Source organism: Acanthaster planci, linkage group LG19 (genome assembly GCF_054643075.1).
Source record: "Acanthaster planci isolate LZ-2023a linkage group LG19, COTS_SCS, whole genome shotgun sequence".
In the NCBI taxonomy this organism is placed as follows: domain Eukaryota; kingdom Metazoa; phylum Echinodermata; class Asteroidea; order Valvatida; family Acanthasteridae; genus Acanthaster; species Acanthaster planci.
In genome coordinates this window covers 4,222,325-4,242,709 of record NC_141795.1, presented here as the reverse complement: position 1 = coordinate 4,242,709, position 20,385 = coordinate 4,222,325, and the positions used below count along the sequence as shown (strand labels likewise).

General features: G+C 43.8%; 3 protein-coding genes across 4 annotated transcripts in view; all 3 read right to left on the bottom strand.

Moving 5' to 3' along the window:
* LOC110975939 (lysosomal alpha-mannosidase-like) overlaps window positions 1–20,385 on the bottom strand; it is a 73,138-nt gene that overhangs the window by 28,515 nt on the left and 24,238 nt on the right. The gene's annotated exons all lie outside the window — the stretch shown is intronic.
* On the bottom strand, window positions 139–7,869 carry LOC110973791 (uncharacterized). The gene is made up of 3 exons (XM_022224895.2): window positions 7,126–7,869; window positions 3,380–3,506; window positions 139–2,207 (listed from the first exon to the last, which is right to left on the bottom strand). The coding sequence occupies exons 1-3, from the start codon at window positions 7,312–7,314 to the stop codon at window positions 1,786–1,788; spliced, it is 738 nt and encodes a 245-aa protein (XP_022080587.2). The 5' UTR covers window positions 7,315–7,869; the 3' UTR covers window positions 139–1,785.
* LOC110973717 (tachykinin-like peptides receptor 99D) overlaps window positions 10,988–20,385 on the bottom strand; it is a 33,666-nt gene continuing 24,268 nt past the window's right edge. For both annotated transcript variants that reach the window (XM_022224744.2, XM_022224764.2), the window contains exons 2-3: window positions 18,233–19,361; window positions 10,988–14,986 (exon numbers count right to left, since the gene is read on the bottom strand). In XM_022224744.2, coding sequence (XP_022080436.1) covers window positions 14,654–14,986; window positions 18,233–18,964 — 1,065 coding nt within the window. In that variant the 5' untranslated portion in view covers window positions 18,965–19,361 and the 3' untranslated portion in view covers window positions 10,988–14,653. The remainder of the gene's footprint in view (window positions 14,987–18,232; window positions 19,362–20,385) is intronic.

Sequence of the window (20,385 nt, the reverse complement as noted above, 5' to 3'; positions counted from 1 at the left end):
CAAGATGCCTTCAACCTTTGCACTTGAGAGCCCAACTGAAGATGGTTCTGACTGATAATGGTTCCGTTCCTGTGGCAAGCCGTTGCCAATGGCTGGGGAAAAAACGCTCTGAACAGCTAACGACCTCAAGTCATGTAGTTAAGTTACATCATCCCTTTTGTTTAATCGTGTCTTATCACACTGCTGACAGACGGGGGGGGGCATTCCATTACGAACAATCTACAAATCAAATCCTATGGTTTGCTGGCGCATCAAACGCTGACTAACGATTTTTAAGTTACCCACGCCGAGACAGTCAAGGCCACAGCACCGAAGCGTGCAATACGTTGTGCAGTGCTAACCTGTTAATTCTTTCTAAACCCCACCTAAGACGAATTAAATGATAACAGATCAGAAGCTGTCAGGAGTTTGAGCTGATTTCAGAAATTAGTTAACAAGCCACGTAAATGGGCGTAGCCTCAAGAATTAAGTTTCTGAAAGTCAAGATCCAAGGGGTTAATTTAGCGGGCAACTGGGTGGAGGCCCATAGCAACCTGGTAGGGATAGACACTTCCTCTCCCTGGGGGCTATGTTGCATTTTCACTGACTGCCGTTTCCCGTGATCTCCTCTGCCTTCATCTGGGTTTCCACTTGATAAAGCGGCTGTTAGTCACATATTACTTGCTTGTTTACAGTCGGTGTGGGGTTGTTGGTTGAAACTAAGGCCGTGTCCGAAACGGGCTTCCAGAGCTACGGCTAGGTCTATTGTTTACGCATCTCCACGCATTTCCAGTGGAGTGAATACCTAGACTTAGCTCTAGACAAGAAACTCGGATGCAGCCTTAGACCCTTGAAAACTGCAACAGTCACTAGCCTCACGAGCCCCTCTGTTACGCCACGGTGTGGATGTTATATCAAAGTATATTGGTTGGGTTCGGATGTGCGCTTTACCGTTTGTCAAATTGCTTCCGATTCTGTATCTAGTTTGATATTGCGATCACATAATCCCCATTAATAACATCATACGAGAAAAAGGCCGGATAAAATTTTTTTTCGTATATTTTTATTTCTTTTTTACACATGTCTTGGTTCCGATTTTTACAAGTGAGACCCACAGCTTAAGAACAAGGCACAATACACAGCCAAAAATAAAACTGAGCTTGGAAGCTTTTCATGGTGAAGATTTCAAGTCGGTTAGAGAGGTTTGTGGTAGCACTACGCAAGGACATCTCTTTGAGTATATGGTCCTCCGGTTCTTTTCAGAACCACACATACTTGAAAAAAGACTACCCTTGCATGAAGCAACTACATACCTCTCCAACCAACTTACAAATAAAACTATTAAAGAATTTATCATTATTATATTGTTGAAAACATAATTTCACGGGACAATATATCGAAAGATGACATGGAAGATCATTCTGTCCCAGAGCTCCTTGTAGGCCTAATGCTACATGGGTGTCTCAGTTGTTAGAACCGGCATGGTGGATCATGCGACAATTTAGCACACAAAGCTGCATGCTGTACCGCACGGATCAAGAACGGCTATTTTGGTTCTAAAGTCTGAAGGTAGCGCTACTCTCTCTGAATTAAGCTCTCTTCAGTCTTAAACAACACTGGACACAGGAGTTTGCCACGCGTGATATTAAACGTGTGCTGTCTTCATTTATGGACTGGAACGAGGAAACGGTATAGCCATGCTGTGTCCCTTCCCTAGAACGCCACGTGCCTCGGCCTTATTTACGGGTCTCCGTTGTACCATCTGTGATGGCATGACACTTTTAAAGTTCATTGTTAAAAGTCTGTTTATGCAATCACGTGTCCTTTACCAATCTTTCCATAATCATGGTGCTTCACACATTCAGTTTTGAAGTTGGTCGCAGAGCTGGCCACGCCCACCCACACTTCTTCTAGCCCTCTCATGTAGGCGTACATCTCCGCCAGCCTCTTCCTGGTGTCGGCAGGTGGGTGATTGCGGTAGGAACAGTACACAATGGTCAGCACGACCACCAGGAAGAAGGCGACCGCCCCACCGACGATACCAACGACTACGGTAGGGTTGGGTGGGGGCTGGGAACAGCCAGTGCCGGCCCACGAACGAGGCGGTGGACGGTGCACTACGGCCGTGTTGTCCAGAGAGTGGAGCTTGGAGGACCTGCGTATTTTCCTGTCCATGAAAGGAGGTGTGAGACTCCTAGCTGCCTGCATGCCGTGCCACGGAGCTGCCTCTACACAAGGGAAAAATTACATTAATCGTGAATCTCTACAGAAGGACAATGTGACAAATTCCTACAGAAAAGCGACAAAAGCCACCTTTTTTGCGTCAATTAACTTTTTATTAAAAAAGAGAGGTAGGCCTAATTTGAACAAAGTTGCATATCACAAAGTGGTATCTCTACTGAATGGTACGGCATCCATCTGCCAACAAGGCAAGAAATGATTTTTGCACGTTTAAATTAGTGCCGATTCTTAATCCCTGTGAAGTTCCACTGAGGCAGATCCTGGTGCAACATCTTGAGAGAAGATAACAAATAAGTTCTTGAATCCATGAGCTTCAATAAAACTTCCATCACCACCCATAAAACCTAACTGCAATTACCGGAACTACCAAGTCATAGCCAAGACCCGGTCTTAGTTTTGCAGGCATCCGCCCTTCTTGTGGGTGCAGATGGGGGAAACCAGTACCTCTAGCAATGCCGGGCCCACCGGCCTCAATGCGAACAGCGTTAGCTACACACTTCCTGCCCCCCATTCCCTGTGCCCTTTGCCCGTGCATGAAAGCTGAGTATGTGACACAACCCACCCCCGTGGGGACAGGGTCAGTTATGGTGCCACGTTCGAGACAGTATTGGCAAAGGAAGGCTTCCCTTGGCCGGCAAAGTACTCAGGTAATAGCTGCTGATTGATGGGAAGAACCAAAACCCTGATGAATTTTCAGTGACGGAAACAATTGAAATTTACCAAAATGAGAAGGCATCCCAGAAAGACGGAACACCCATGTGTGGCCTTGACAAAGGGGCACAGTAAGTCTGATTTAAACCAAACAAAAAAGGAAGATAAAACAAAACCAAAACCCAAAATCAAAACCCAAACCAACTAACCTACATTGTGGCCGCAATTTCAGAAGGGAAGCTTTAGTTTGTGGATTTATGCCCTTTTGACGGATTAAATGGCATAAATAACGTACGACACACAGTTAGTGTCGTCCATTGGGAAATGAACATAATCAATTAGCAAATAAAGAATTACACATGAAATCTAACCTCTCTTTGAGTTAACGGAAATACATGGTTGGCTTTGGTGGGAAGGAAATACTTGGACTGTTGGTCATAGCCTCGCAATTAACCTATTTTATGCATGCGCCCGTTGAGTAAATGTCTTCAGTTATCGTCGACCATACCAGAGACTCGTCCTATCTCCCTGTCCCTGGCGAGTTGTTCCACTTGCCACGGGAATGAGGTCCCCGGCCCGTGGCCCACAACATTAGCTTCACTCTGCGCCGGATCCATCATCTCCTCGCGAACATCCTGAAGAGACCGAAAAAGATTTCACTTGCCATCATATCCCAGCGTATAGTCTCGTGAGGGCGTTCCAGAACGCCTCGAGGGAGAGACTAATAATCCAAAGCGGAAGGATTAGTCGATAGGAAGTGGCCTCTAGCTCGGGTCAAGGGGCGACACAAATCAGTAATAAAGATACATAATGAATACACAACGAAACGTTTGCAGTAGACCTTCCAGTTACCATATTCAATACTTTCTAAGTGCTTATTTTTTTATTTGATCCCTTATTCACAACGACCTCGATGATTCGGGGACATTTTGCGACGATGTCCAGAAAAATACAAACGCCATGCAGCGCCTCAGCTAGGCTCCACAGCTTCCCAACCATAAACATGACTGCGTTCCTCCTACACACTACACTACACACTCACACGAGATCCAACTGACGTGTAAATTTTTGTTTTATAATGATAACAACACGCGTGATATTTTTGGCTTTCCTGTTCGTCCCTCTTCCCACCCTGTCCACCAAAGTTGTTCTCGATCATGCCCGCCATTACAGCAAGAATTTATTGTTGGAGTCTGTTTTGTGCCTCCTTTTCAATTCGATAGGTGGCAAACTGGACGACTTAACAGCAAATGCCTGAGCAAGCTGCGCGTGCTCCCCAAGTGCGGATTTTCCAATCTGTGCCGACTTCACACCCGTAAATAATTCACTCCAAGCTGCACGATGGCCCCTTTGGTTTGCCGTGATTTTATTTCCCTTCCTCGTTTCCTTGCCATAACGAACCCCTTCCGAGGGGAACCCCTGACTGACACGCATCTGAATTAGTTTCCCTCTTTTTCCGCCTTCCTACATGATAGTTGGTGCTACTCGAGCGTGGTGCAGCCAGATAGGGGCCGATAACCCTTAGGTATACGAGGTACTCCGGTCTGTGGACAACCATCTATCACACGTCACTCCCAGCATACACAGAAGCATTGAAACACCCAATTTAACATTGCCTAGCCTTATGAAATATGAGACGTCAAATACGGGGTTGATGTACTACCTTATAGCAATATCCCTTTCGACGGTTCGTTCACTTCGTTCTGGTAGTTTAACTGAGAATTAGGTTAAAGTTAACCGCATACCCAGGCTATGATTGTGCACTTTTGTGACTGAGCTTGATTTGGTCTACTGGAGAACATTTCCCGCGCATTAGTTGTAATTATTCGCACACAGTTCCAAATCTATACCACATCAATTTGCGTCATTTAACGTGCATTGACTCTGCGAAGAAATAGCAGATGGCGCTGTTGAGCTAGCTGACTCACAAAATACCAGCTGAGTGTATTGGGACCTGTGTTTGGGACGAAGTGGGCTGCGTGCGCAATGGCCCTTCAGCCCATGGGCGTTGAAGACCCATTAATTTTTCATCTGAATGTGCACAGATCCGGAATATCATTTTCGCACGGGTGTAGGCGGCAGGTGTCGGCCACACGACTCTGCTTGTCACCGTTACTTGGGCCATAAAGGGTACAGAATTTTTTCTCAAAAGGTGTGGTCAGGACGACGGACTATAGGAAGTGAAGTCCTGATCGATGCATGGCGTGCTTTGTAACGGCTCTGTTTAAAACAACAGTCCCGATCTTGTTCAGTAAGGTATTGGTACTCATTCCTGGAACCCGGTGATTACGTATCTTCAACAAGGTAGATTTCAGGAAACGGGCTGAACAGATTAATCCAAACTCCATTTGTCGCCGTTAAATATATTCCCAGTTTTACGGCTCGCAGAATAACGATATGGTCAGAACCTAACTGGTGCATGGGCGCTTGAAATTTATTTCCCTATCAACTGTTCTTGCGATTCGTGGCCCGTTTCTCTGGAAGATAAAGGCGATATATCAAAAAGCTGACATTCCTCCATCTGTGGTTGCACAAAAAGCGATCAATCAAGGGAAGTGATCCACTAAATGATCGATGAATCAATGTTTTTTGCTCTTCAGGGTCACAGTTTTAAGTAAAAATGTTGGACTCGTGGCATTTGTATAGGCCCTAGGGGTAAGGTGAAATGTCAGGGTGCTTTAACGATTTAGGATTTGTCAAGTTCTGTAGAAAAGGCGCAGAAATACTGCAGCACCAGTAACGGGCATCTTATTTATCTCCTTTCCGTTTTACTTACAGATGCATTTAATTAATAAGGTTTCGGGCCGGATTATTTACACGTTGTCTTTGCTTTGTCTAATGGGCATCTTGATTTGTTACTACTAAGAATTAAAGCCAATAAAAACTATGGCTTGTAAACTCGATCAACTATATTCCTGCAAGAGCTAGCTTTCTCTCATCGAGACCTTGTAGATGATAGAGCAATGGCTGTGTGCCTCATCAAAGCCATTGTGGGCGGGACGTGCGTATGGCGCATGCGGAAAACATACCACTGAATTTCGTTTGAATGCACACAAACCGATGCGTCCGTAAATTTGGCTCTACAGTTTTGAAAAACGTTTACAGTGTGGTGAGATACACTTTAGACAATGTTGGGGCCGTTCTGAGCCACCGTTGTCGGGCAGTCAATGAACTCACCAACCACCAAAAAAAAGCAAAAAATCTGACAATCCATCAAGCAGCAAGCCCACGAGATCAAGTAGAAACTAACAAGCAATAAAACACGCATGCAACCGATCTAGATACTCGTCTTGAAGACTGTGACGTCTCCCATGATGGGTGACTCGTCTTCAGGAAGACGATGTTCCTTTGTAATTAATCAGATTTAATTTCAGGCGATGAATTGCGTTCACACTGCCATTCAGTCGCGCATGTAGAAAACACCAAAATCTTCCTAGTACTTGTATTGGTAACTCCAACCAGGATGTCATATCTTGACTCGGTTTGTTTTTCTGTTTGAAAGCAATTGGCTCAAAGGGGATTTGGCTGCAGCATAGAAAGGGCACGTTTTCATATGTTCGATGTGTCATGTGACACTGACTGAAGCCAGCCATGGATAAAGAGCCCATTCAGGGATAAGACTACCTTCCTGTGATATTAACCGTTTCCCATAGAGGAATAAAGAAAATGTTCTGCCCAACTTCGATTTTAATCTGGTTTGAAATACAGACACGCGCCTGATGCATGGCCGTCGCCAATGAATTTAAAGCGCAAGTATTTTACAACAGATTGCCACGATATTCCGCTGTTTTGCTAAGTCAAAAGCAGAAAGTATTTGAGCTGAAGCATCTACAGGTTAGCCTTTTCAAACATTGATACTTTGAATTGATAAAACCTTGAATGCCAGAGATTCTTTTGATCTGTCCATTACCCCTCACCTATCCAAATAGTGACTTGACCACCACTGTCCATCCAACCTTCTGCGACAAGCTCGATCGGTGGTTGAGTGGTTATACCTTTGCTCTAAGCGGGAAGTCGTAGGTACGAGTCCAGCACTGCATGGCAGATGGTGGATGCTTACCATAAAGAAACAACGTTTAGCATAACTTCGTCGGTAGAACGCAAACACGATATTCAAACTTGGCTAACACTGTCTTGAACGATATACGGAGTGTGTATGAATGTCGATTTTGAGAGAAATGATCGTCATACAATCGATAACTGGAAACTGACAAAACGCAAGCGGCGCAACCGTAGGCCTAGCTTAATACTCACGTTGGTTGCTGGAGCTCCTTTCTCGACAGGACGTGCCTCATCGGGATTCCCCGAGCGATACCGGCCTGGGACCGAGCCAGACGCCGCCCCGGGCACCGCGTGGAGAAGCAGCGCCGTCAGGGGAAGAAGGACGACGACGCACAGATCCCATGGTCTCCTCGCAAGAATCTGGCTGCCGCGGCATGCCATCACGTTGCAAGACTCGGGTTTCTGCCTCGAATTACTGGAATGATAATCCGTGCAAGTGCTGCTTGTCTTAGTAAGCACTAACACAAGTCTTCCCTCTCGGGTTTATTCAGATTAAAAGTCCTTCCTCCCGGCTTGACAGGGCAAGAGAGGCCCCCGTTTTGTGAGGGGGAGGGTAGCAAGAGGTAGGCCTATATAGACTTGCTCTGACCATCACGCTTTGACAGCCTTTGATCTGCACGATTTCCGCTGCCTCAGTTAATCACTCTAGAGAGAGGATAGCCGGCTTGCTGTTATCGAAATGGTGAAGAGACTTTCGCAAATCGTACAGATGACGACCTGCTACAATACAAGAGCCCCACGTTAAAACTGCACTCCGCCAATCACTACATGTTCAATTTTGAGAGTATATGGTTCGGTTTCACAACCGCTTGAGTCCCCAGCGGCATTCCGGGACCCCCTTAAACGATTTGGTGAAGGAGGAAGCTCAATAGGGAGAGCATAAACACTAATTCCCAAGGCATATGGATTTATATTTGAAGTATTTTTCTTTTCTGCCGAGTTGCACTGTCAGAATTGTATTTGCTTTTTTTTTTACAACATGAGGGACCATGCTGTTGCTGTGCCGGACTGAATCGTCCCGGTGCGCCGGTGCTAACGGCAGTGCGAGGTTCAAGAGGTCACATTTTGATATGACCCATTTAGCGAAGTTAGATTTTCTCCAAACCGGTAGGCACTAAAATAGGTAAAGAGGCCTTGGTATCCTTGGGTTGAAAAAACCCAGTATTATTAGATCTTGTTGGCTGTGGTGCTGCCTCGATCGGTGCTTTATTTGCACAAACCTACCGCCAGCTTTATTTATCTTATTTGCAGGAGCTTAGGTTCATGACTTAACAAGTTTCAGATATCCCACTTCCCTTTAGGGTGACGCTGCTAAGAGGCACGTTCTATAAGTGCGCCGAGAAGCAGAACGCACGTGTCAAGCCACGCATTAAAGAAGACCGACACGTAAGCCTACTTGTTAAAAATTCTTCACAAACTTTTAGAACGTTGCATCAACAATTTTTCTGTAATGAAACGACGGCTTGTACAAACGTCATACGCGATACACCCAAGAGATGTTCGGTAAGCACGTAACGACTTGCGCCGTGAGATGCCTGCCTTGAAGTTTCCAGACGTTATGTTGCAATAGACATTTCATAAAACGTTAAAGCGAAACAAGCAATTGAGCAAAGTTGCCGGGGTAAGTGACTATCTCGTTATGAGAGGACATCATAAAAGCAATCCTATTCTATGCGAGGGCTGGTGCATGGGTGTATATGTGGACACAATAATAAGTTTTGGTTCAAAAGAGGCGAAAAAGGTGTGAAAAAGAGCAGCAACGAAGGCCTCAAATAATGTACAATGTTTGTGGTTTATGCGTATTAATTAAGGCTTGGGGTGAAATAATAATTACCTCGCATCTGCCAAGGTAGGATAAACTGGGTTTAAGTGTGAAAAAAAAACGATTTAATAATTTTACATCGTATAATAGATAGCTACAAGTTGTTAACACTGGGCAGCATCGATGCTTATATTGGATCTGTCGCGGCGTTATCCTGACCCTTTGGAAATTACATATTTTTTTTTATTTCTGTCACTGAATATCAGAAAGGAAATGCCGCTGGTGCATAGGGAACCAAGTCCCGGAACTTTGTTAAGTAAGAAATCACGGAAGCGATCACTTTGGGACCAGCGCTGATCCCCCCCGACTCCCACACACGCTAATAGCCTCCTGTTTTTCCGACCACTGACCCCGGCCGCTTCCGCAGTAATAAATCAGTCCGACTTTCCCTCTGAGTGCCTTGGTACCAGTAAGTTCCATTAGCTGAATCAGTTCTTCCACAATGCATGGTGCAAATGGCCACTGATGACCCCTGATTTCCCCCCTTCCCGAAATTTGCGCGATGCTCATGAACGTTTAGGGCTTATAACAGTATGGAAGCGGTGGATGTTTGATAGTACTCTTGTTAAAACATGTTTAATCCACGGTGCGTGTAGGCATCGGTTCGTTTGATAGTGCCAATTACACACACACAAACACCGATTTTCCTCTGAATGAGTACAAACTGGTATCTACGTGTCGGCACCGAAGGTTTGAGTGGGAAAGGTATCCAGTGCTTGTTGTTGTTGTTGTTGTTTAGTTAATTGTTTTGTTTTGTTCGTTTGTTGTTTTTTGGATCGAATCCTTGCGACAGCATCCCTCCTTACTAAGCGATCCACGGTATCAAACTTAATGTAGGTCTTTATAATTGTCCAAGGGCAGAACCTCTCGTACAGAGCGTAAGTACCAGACTGGCAGAGGAGAATTTTTCTGTTCGCCATGACCTCTTTCAAACAACTGAGATGAACAGTACAATGGAGCTGGTCCTAGGAGCAAACCAAATTGAACAGAGTCGGATCAAAGTGACGCAGTACCGAACACTGAGATGGATAACTAAGGAACCGAATTTTGGTCAATGGCTACACACGAAATAAACGGGGAAATTGTCAAACGCCAGTCAAACTAAGCCGAAGTAAGCCCAGCCTGCATACTCTTTAGGACTCTTATTTCAGTTCATTCGCCAATGTTGCCTCTGTTTTCTCTCAAAACCTAGAGTACAGCTGACTCCACCCCATGACTTCAACACCGGCCTGCATGTTGTCCAGCTTCGCTTACTTCCAGACCGGTAACACTATCATGAATGCAGTCTGCTAGCTACACACCGAGACAGCCCTCCCAACTTCCGCTATCAATTCATTACCCACCGGGACCTTCAAGTCTGATTTATATCATCTTCCACAGAGCCTGTCAGATCACCGATCTCGCAACATTCAGATGCTTGACTGTTCAACATTCAACTTCAGAATGAATGATCAGTATGTGCTTTTGGACTTCACCCCAACCTGACTTGAAAACAGAATTTTGACCTGCTCATCACAAAAACGTAACAGCACGTGCAGCGGGGCCATGCAGCTCCCGCAGAATTCATTATGAAAAGTCTAACGGTATCCTCTCGTGCATTTCACCCCCGTAGTACCAGAATCGCTATCTTCTATTTATATCGCACACTTCTTGAACAGTTCTGTGAAATGAATGATATGTAGCGCCCTCTGGAAATATCAGACGTGGTGCTATGCATGGTAAATACCCGATTACCTAAGAGGGCGCCATGCAAACCCTTGTTTTCTGCTCGAGAACGTCCAATCGGTTATTGGGTATAGACTTTGGAACAATGACGTACGCACAAGAAGAAACCGATAATGGAGACGAAGTCAATATTGAAGGGAAAAAGTGTCCCAGGTTTTGTTTATTATTCCAGGTTACGTCACTTGGCTAACAGTTCAACGGAACGCAAGGCAAGCTGGCTTCTGTGCCTGGGTTCGAGGTAGGCCTACATTATCGGTAGATTAGTTTGACTGCCTCCCCACTGAAGTCATCTGCCGCAGCGTCAAACGTTGCTAATGAGAGCTCCGGTCAATTCGACGAGTGAAAAGTCGATCAACAACGGGCAGTGCACGACCAACATTTTGTTAACTACATTATGCAACGTATTTGTAACCGACCAGGGCTGTGCATGGTCAGCACTACTCTGTCCTCCATTCAAGTCTTTAAAAATACACACTTTTGTTTCAATAATCAGCCAAACACAGAAACTCTGCATCCAAACTGCCACATGTATTTATCAATTGCGTCAAACATTGCTACAGTGATAATATAGTACAATATTTACATAATTACATCCAGTTGTAAGAAGAGGACCGTTTGGGAGAGAACACATTAAATAAACATCACCAGTTGGTACTTCGAAACTCTATAGTCTAATTTGAGGACACGCAATAGACATACAGGCACTGATGTAGTCACAGTTTCTTATGGTACTCATATGTAGGAAGTGCACTTCTTTACAAGGTGTGACTTCATCAGTACCGAAACCAATCACACTGCGATCACACCACAGTCACGCGCATTCCTAACCTCGACGCGCGGGTGCCACACATCCCCACATTGGCTGAACAAAGTTGTTTCATGTGCGCATGTATAATGTACATTACTTGCTTATTTGCGTAGTACCAGGCACATGATTTCTACCTCTGCCTGTTGAACTCGTCTATATTCGATGAACATTACGGGACTCGCATTCCATCCTGCGACCACCAGAACGTGTACTCTGCCCTCGGGCTTTTATATTGTTTTTCTGATTGAAAGATAATGGAAATATTAGATGTATCTCAACATGTTAAAAGCACTAACATTTCGATAGCACTAAATCTACCTCAAGGCAAGAACAAGTCATTAGAGAGGTCATACACGTACCACTTAATAAATGTTAGATTTTACACGGAAGGAAAATGATCCGAAGGTGAACTGAGTGTTCACTTACAAATCTAATTCCAGCTTCTTTCCCAACCAGATTGTAAGGACAATAGAGCTATCATCTGGATCTGTTTTTATTACAGAAACCTAACGTTTTAGCTAACATGATATGGAATTTACCTCTACAACATACTTTAACGAGAATAATCTTTCAGTGGATACGATGTACTATTATAAAACCGTTTGTCCGTAGTAACAACTTTGCATCCCCCCTTCTTTTAGGGGTGCTTCTTTTAACTTTGTTGTATGGAAATCTCCCAGGCAAATATGGATCAGCCAGCATTCTTTGTAACTATGACCATCTTTGAAAAGCTTAACTTGTTACGCAGCAGCTATACCACACATGCACCTATATGACCTGTAGGGCTGTGTTGAAAACGAGCCTACACGTATCACTAGTAAGTTTCTCTGGGTTGGTTCATGTGAAATACTTCCGACTTGCTGTTGCGTACGTTTGATGAGGGGTGTTAAATTCAACACCCCTGGTGTTATCAGAGGACTGTTGTTGGTGTTATTTGGTGTTACTTTTAACACCCTCCCAGGCATTGTAACACTTATAGATGTGCAAAGTAACACCAGCACTGTTAAAGTAACATCCTATGGTGTGGTGATCTGATAACACCAACAGTGTTGATTTATAACACCACAGTTTTTGCAGCGAAGGCGTCCAAAATAGCGTTTGAAGTTCTGGCGTTGTTAAACTACCACCTTCTATCATGACGACGGTACCGTGCCTTTGGTAACTATGACCATCTTTGAAAAGCTTAACTTGTTAAGCAATATTTTTACCACGGGCAAGATTTACACTGTTAATTTGGCAACTGTACAGGAAAGGGAGCCCACCTATGTTCAAGGGATTGGTTTCTTCTTCCGAGGCCAATATGCTAGTTATGCGTGCGTTACACTGCGTTTGGCAACCACAATTCGACAGGTCACCCTTTGATCGTCCCACATAGGCGTAATCCGCTAAATTGAAAGACGTTTTAGTTCAAGCAGGTACGCTACAGGTACTTTACTCTTCTTGACAGTTTCTCGTTGCTACACGGCAAGTTGTCGTGTCAAACAGGCAAGTAAATAAACTATAGCTCTTAATACAAAATGTGTAAGCTTAATGGGAGCAACAATAGGAAATGAAGTGTCACAGTTTTCAGGCACGTTCAATATCACACAGTTGGTATACAGTTATTGGCATACCAGTATACCCTGAACATACCTTCACTGTCGGTGGTATGCATACGTAATGTGAAGAACTGTGCCCCAGGCGTGCTTGTGGGATGAGTTCCGCCTAAGTGGAGGCCGTTTTGTTTTAATAATTAAATTTAGAGACAATGAAAGAATAAGGGTTAAAGTGCATATGGAACAAAAAATACAACATCCATTAATGCAGATGAGAGTGCCGAGGCAAGCTCGCTACAGGCAGAGTATCCCCTTGAGTATGCAGCAACACTTATCTTGTACTTGAATCGGCTGACTGCCAGCATGTCAATCATTACTCAATTATGAACTAGGATTGTACTTTGGTGGAAGGGTAGTGGCTATAAATAGAATAGAGCTGGTTGTAAGAGAAGGTCTCTACAGTTCAAACAGCGTGCTCGTCTTGAGCAGACTGTTTCCTGTTTTTTTTCCAAAAGAACCTGAAATCCACCGTGCGATGCTTTTAGTTCAAGCAACGCGCGCTTGCGGTAAGTTACTGATGGCTTCTTGGCTAAGCCCCAATGCTCAATACGACTCGAACAACTACAAAGAGATTCATTTGATTCCCTTCTCTGATTACAGTACAAGAACCATATCCATATATTTCGTAGCACGTTTCAAACATAGCAGCTTAAGTCAAAGTACACCCCATCTGACTGATGTAGGAGAAACAGGCACAGTCAGAGATTGATTCAACCTGATCCAAATTATAAAAAAAAACTTGTGGGAGGAGCTACACATAAATAATCTTGAGAACGCAATAAAGTTGCGAACAGTGAATTGTTACAGGCATTTTATACAATCCCTTGATTTTTTAATACTGTTTGTTTGTTTTTTTACAATTTTAAGAGCAATACCTGATCGTTTGCCGCACTATGGAAGGATGTTTTGGAGCATTTGAGTTGGATTACGAGTAGAAGTTCGTAAAGCCCAGAAACGTCCAAGAGATTCCTATGAGCAAGCGGACAGTTTCTATCCACTCACTGAGTTCGACCAACACATGGCATCTGCCGAACGAACTCAACTGGATAACGCCCTATTGTGTGGCTTGACGGGCGTCATGACGCTCTCACCTGTGCTCATTATTCGTAGCCTAATATGATCAAAATGGTCGACACCCTCGTCGTGTTTCGCGAAGGCACCCTTGACCCCTGGCATCTGGACCTTTTTCTCTTGTGAGGAACATATGGCCAACATGGATAAATGGCCAAGGCTGCATTACGTAACTCTCTCAAAATTTCAGACTGGAGCACAGGTACAGCCGTACATATCGACCAAGGTGAGTATACTTAAGTAAGACAACACAGCAAGTGGGTTTCAGCATGGTGCCTGCTGGTTATTTGACTAAACTGTATACATGTGTGAATAATCAGAGATTATCAGAAAAATACTCTTAATTTGTGCTTTTAAATTTTACAGTTATGCTAGAGCGAGTCGGCAGTGCCTCCTTTCAAAATAAAGGATTCTGTCATTTAAACAGAAAAAAAATGGACCAGAGACGCTCATCTAAAAGTTGGAAGTTAATTTCAGAAAAATAAAATCTGAATGGATGTTTTTCATTTAACCACTAGATAGAATCAGATAGTGAATCAGAATATGCGTTGAAGAGGAAATTATACGCCATGAATGCTGTAGTTGCAAACTACGGCAAGACAGTGTCCACACACACCGAGAAAAAAATACAGAATAATATCATTCGAGGCGAGATCTGAAATTATTGTCCCGGTGCAAGACAATAATTTCGGCCTATAGTCAGGATTGCATGTGGGTATTGAGAGTGCTGGTTCTTTTCAAGCCCCGAAAGGAACTGGAATGGCTAGCTTGGTTCCGGGAGCGCCTCAGGACTGGCAAGCACCGCAGGACTTTCCTGAAGCCGTCCCGGAACTTGCTGTTCATCCAGCAGTAGATGAAGGGATTATAGACGCAGTTGCTCATGGCTACGGCTATGACGACTACGTAAATGACCCGGATGTACGGGTAGCACAGCACGACGCTCTTGTGGATGTCTTGCACGATGTTGAAGGTGTGAATAGGAAGGTAGCAGACTGCAAAGAGGAACACTATCACAGCAAACATCTTGACTAACTGTGAGACAGGAATAAAATCAAGAAATGCTATCAGAACTTTTGGATTTGATAGGCACGCGGGGAAAAACGTGCTGCAAAACTATGCAGTCCACGCACAACGTAATCCAATACTCCTCACAAAGGTGTCAAAGGTGAAGCCATAACGGACACTTGTGCTACTCTTTACTAATGCAAGGGGCACCAGGTGCATCGTGGTATTACCATTTCTTTCATATGCACGCTTGTACAGCGCCCTCCACTGCCTGGATAGCTAGAACAGCAGCAGAGACTTTTCGTAGGTTGGGCAACCCTTAAACTTGGGCATAAGATCACTCACTTAGGCCAGGTACCTTATGGCAGGGATAAGAGCCCACCGTGTGCTCGGGATCACAGTCCGCAGAATAAGTAACCAGTTTTCAAGTATCAATTTATAATCTGGTGTCACTTCAATAAAGCATTGGAAGTTGCCGCCAAAGGGCACACATTTTGATTTCACCGAGTGGCTGGGACCTTGCACGCGGTCCCTTGGTGGGGTGATGCGACACGACAATCCGTAACTACAGCTACTCGAGCGCTATTTGCTATCTCTCCCAACCAATTTGCACCGACACCCAAATTGATGCGTTTCTAAAAACATCCGACGGCGATCACTCACTCCCTCTCGCCGCAGAGGCCCAGCGCGCCACAGGCTGGAAAACTAGGTAACCGTTTCCATCCTGGATCGGTAGAGAGAAATCTTGTTGACGAGTTGAAAAATTGATTTTACTTTGGTTTCTCGGGAGCTGAAACACATTTTCATATAGTTTTATATTATTTGAACTTGTGAGAAATTTATCTTTCTCTGAAGGGTCTTCCTAGTACACTATGTACACATTACTTGTAACTTATTAATATATTTTTATGTTTTTATAGTTAGTGCATTGTCGGTTTAGTAGATAAGTCATATTTTGTCGTTGTTTGTTGTTGCTATTGATGTTTTTGCAGTTGTTTGAAGATGTTGGATCTTAAGCTTGCTTGTCTTCTCACGGTTGGTGGCGGACTCCAAGCGTTCACATCTCAGCCTCACAATGAACAATGACAAGTTTAATTGCAATTAGGTATATAATGATCTATTCAGAATGTCCATGACTCAATTAGCAAAGAGTCAGTCAGTAAGATAATTTATGCCCCAGCTCTTTTAACATCCTTTTGAACAAGTTTTGATAAGTGACTACTTTCGGCCAAGCATAAATTCATCAAAGCACTACAGGTGGATTTTTGTAGCTTTCAAAAGATTAAAAATGCATAGGCCCTACTGCTTAACAGACGTTATAAACGTCTTTGCATAATTCGAGATAATTCAGATTCGTTGACTAAGACAGCACTTTCACTTCTCCTGTTCGTAAGTGTTTTTAACTGACTTGCATTGGTTGCTTCCCATTTAGTAGTAAAATCTTCCATACGTGAAAGCAACTATCCACGGCAATAATTTATTTTTACGTAACCGATTTCAAGCTGTTATTTGGTTTTATTTCGTTTTCATAGAGTGACATTCTTTATAATCTTCGAATGTCTAAAAAGTTGATCTAATCTGAAAAGAAAACAAAAAGAATTTTAAATTCTGCGCAGGCAATGTCCCCCATCTCCACGTCAACACAAACACGGGTGTGTGTTGTGGCTAAGTGACACGTCAACACTCGAATTGAAAGATGCAAACAGTGCAACCCGGACCACTAGAGATACGAGACAAACACACTTGAGCGATCTGAGGTTGGCGCCCCGTGTACACGAGATGGTCTATCACTCCGCGGAAGCAACTAAGCTCAGACCTCAGCGAGCTGAATATTAAACAAAATGGGAGATTTGTTTCGTAACAAATCTCCGCCTCTGGAAGAGTGCATACTACATATTGATTACTATGGTAGGCGTCTACGCACCCAACCGAATAACAATTTCACGTGCAGTGTTTTAATAAGAACGGATAGCGTGTTCTTCGTCCGGAGTTTTTTCTTCCTGTTTACCTCGAATACCTTTGATGCGTAGAAGGAACTCTCGACCTTAGGCCTACCAGCAAGCACAGTGTGAGGACAGATCAGGTTATGGCAGAGACATTCGCTGTAATCACACTTCAAGACTCGTTGTTGACCATTTTTAGTCACAGGGGGATTTGAGCAATGTTGTGACGTACTTGACTAAAATTTCAGATGGAAGTAGGTATGCGTTGTTGGCTTTTGCTTTTCGAATGCATTTAAATTCAAACTAACCTGAATAGAAACATCTGTCTGTAAAATCTTTGAAATACAGCAAACATTTTTGATAGGAACAGAAAGGACATCCAGCATCAGAAAGATGTTACTTGAGAAAGTTAACACTTAATTTTTCATTTCACGGAATTAGCCTTTTATATAGTTGATGAAACAACAACATCAGACAAATAAGTCTTTAATAATTTGAATAGAGGCAGGTTATATATATAGCTCGCCTGATCATACGGAACTGTGAATGAGCCCTCTCGAATGTAAAAAGGAAGCCGGTAAGTGCTATTACAGGCAAATGATTTCCGAATGATTTCGGAACAACATTGGTAAAAGCATTTTTGATAAATGTTCCATCTGTTGCTATGCTAGAGGGAGAGACACATTTCCTCCTGAACATTTCCCAGGCAGCCTCGGATGAAAGCAGCCGAGGCTGTGTTACAAATGACCATAACTGTCCCACGGAAAGTATTCTTTGATTAATAACCCGTATATTTTTTCCTGGTTTTTCATCAGCGGAAAACCGTAACATATTTCGCCACAATGCTCGATGGACGTTAAATTTGCCTAGTTACAAGTGCTTTTTAATATCACAAAATGAGCTCTAAATCTTGTTTCATTGTGGACCATGTTAACCTTCTATTCAGTTAGAAGCGATGCCAATTCCCTTATACTATCACGACATTTCTTTTTATTGCCAACAAGTTGAGATTTATGTGCGGAAGGACAGTGTACCTTCTAGTACAAAAGAAATATGGCCAAAGGCAAATTCTGTATAGCGAAGAAGATTTTATGGTTTCCCCGACGTCGATTGGTATGGGATGGGTGCTTAAACACATGTAGGGGGGGGGTAATCCAGTGTATCCTGTCATGAATGGTTGCCCAGGCCCTGAGTATATGTTTCACCTGGCCTACTTTACCGGTCTATATGGACAGTCAAGGTACTCAAATCCGTCTGACCATTCTGGAGAGACGGCGCCATATTATATAAATAGCCAAATGTTAAAGGAGCAAATGTGAGATTCACTTACCCTTATCTTGGATTCAGTCATTCTCCTGTCTCTGTTTGCTTCCACCTCTCCGGGAGTCTTTCGAGCCCAGATACGTATTCCAATTCGAGTGTACGCCATGGCTAATACCCCCAGAGGGAGGAAGTAGGTTAAGACCATTGTGGCAAAGCTGTAATTGCCCCGGTCCTTCCAATCCTCCTCCGAACAGTAGGTTACACCATCCTCCACGTAGATTAGAGAGTAGATGACCGTGGGTAAGCCCAGTGCACAGGAACTGATCCAAATGAGCGCTATGACCAGGAGAGTTCCCGTGTTACCGAGCCTGGGTCGAAGCGGATGGATGATGGCCATGTACCGCTCCATGCTGATGGCGACCAGGGTGAAGATGCTGACGGACACCGACACGCTTTGGAAGAAGGACACGGCTTTGCACATGACCAGGCCAAAGGGCCAGGTCATGTAGAGGGTGGTGTAGAAGGTGAAATTGACGCACATGACGGCCATGAGCTGGTCGCTCACGGCTAGGTTCACCACAAAGTAATTGGTGACAGTGCGCATCCGGCGGTGGCCCAGGACAATGTAGCACACGATGGCATTGCCCCCGATGCCCAGGACCGTGATCAGGCCGAAAATGACGCCGAAGAGAACTTGCAGCCAAGTTGGTTCACTGTACATAGGACCACTGTACAGATCCATGCACCGGTGGTAGTATTCCTCACTTCCATTCTCGTATGATTGGTTGGATTCATTCATTTCAGCTGATGTTTTCAATTTGTTTCGAGTCTTTGTCCTTAAACGGTCCTCAAACTTGGGGACCTCTCACTGATGTCCGACATAAAGCATCGGTCTAATCAAACCCAGTCAGCGCGCGGCCAGTGCACCGGCTTTCTCCTTGATGAAAAGTCTGACACTTGGCAAGCTTTGATATAAATGTGACACGGACGAACAAAAGCAACTTTGCCTCCGTGCGTACTCGGAAAACTTGGCCAATCAAACTGATTTGAAAGCCGAATCGTCACGGCGCACAGCAACGAATAGAAACACAGTAGCAGTAAAGTCGTTGCCTATTCTCATAATTAATCAGGTCAGGTCCTCGGTCACTTATGAACGAGGACTGTTATCCCATCTAGACTCAGAAGTTAAGTTCGATCTGCAAAACAAATTGGTACGAAAAAGAGTGACCTTGCTGAAAAATCTTTGAAATAAAGTAATATCAATACTAACATTAAAACAATGAACACATTCAATAAAATGTACGTGTACCGCAGTAAAAAAGGTACTCGCTGACGTGTTTTAATAAAAAACGGTTTCTGCAATTTTTGGGCCGGAAACTGGTTGAAATTTCACACTGGACAGCATTAGAGTAGTTTGACATTTGACGTAGGATTATAAACAACCAGTACACAAACTAGAACACTGCCTGTGGAAAACTGCCAAAAACCTCAAAATTTGTGACAAAAATTACGTATAAAGAACGGATATTTTCTCTAGAACATATAACAAACTCATCCGGAAAAGGGAAATACTGCAATAACCAATTATTAAGGTGATTTAAGGTCAATAAAACGGCAAAACGGCCAGAGAAGCAGGTCGATATCTAGCAGTCATTGGGGCGTCTAGTTCCTCGAAAATACCCACCGGATATTGTACGCAAACCAACATCAGAACACATATAGACTGCTTCCAGTCCGTCGGAAATCGTTACAAAACTAATTGTTCTATCCGACTGAGTTGCCTGCCAACTTTCTCATCGTTTCATCAGAGCCTACAATTAATCTCGCATAACGAGTGCGTCTAGATAGCAGTCGAGTTGTGTGACATCAAAGGCCTATCCAAAACACTGCAAATGATGGTCAACAAGGAATCTGCCCGTGTGCTGTACGCAGCACTTTTTATATTTCAACAGACTTCTTTCATGTAGCTCACCACGAGCGATATTGGATGATTTATCCAACTTAAACCAACCCATCAAAGGACTTCCTGCCATCAACATCATCCAAACTATATCTTCTATTTCTGTCGTACGGCAGATTCATAATCCGGCCGAAGCTCACAAACAGCTGCTGTACCATTGGAAATGGTGAAGAACAACCAGCGTCGAATATTTAATCGCTGAGGTGAATTGAGTTCTGGTTTTAATGAGTACAAACCAACTGTACTCTGCAATGCAAGCT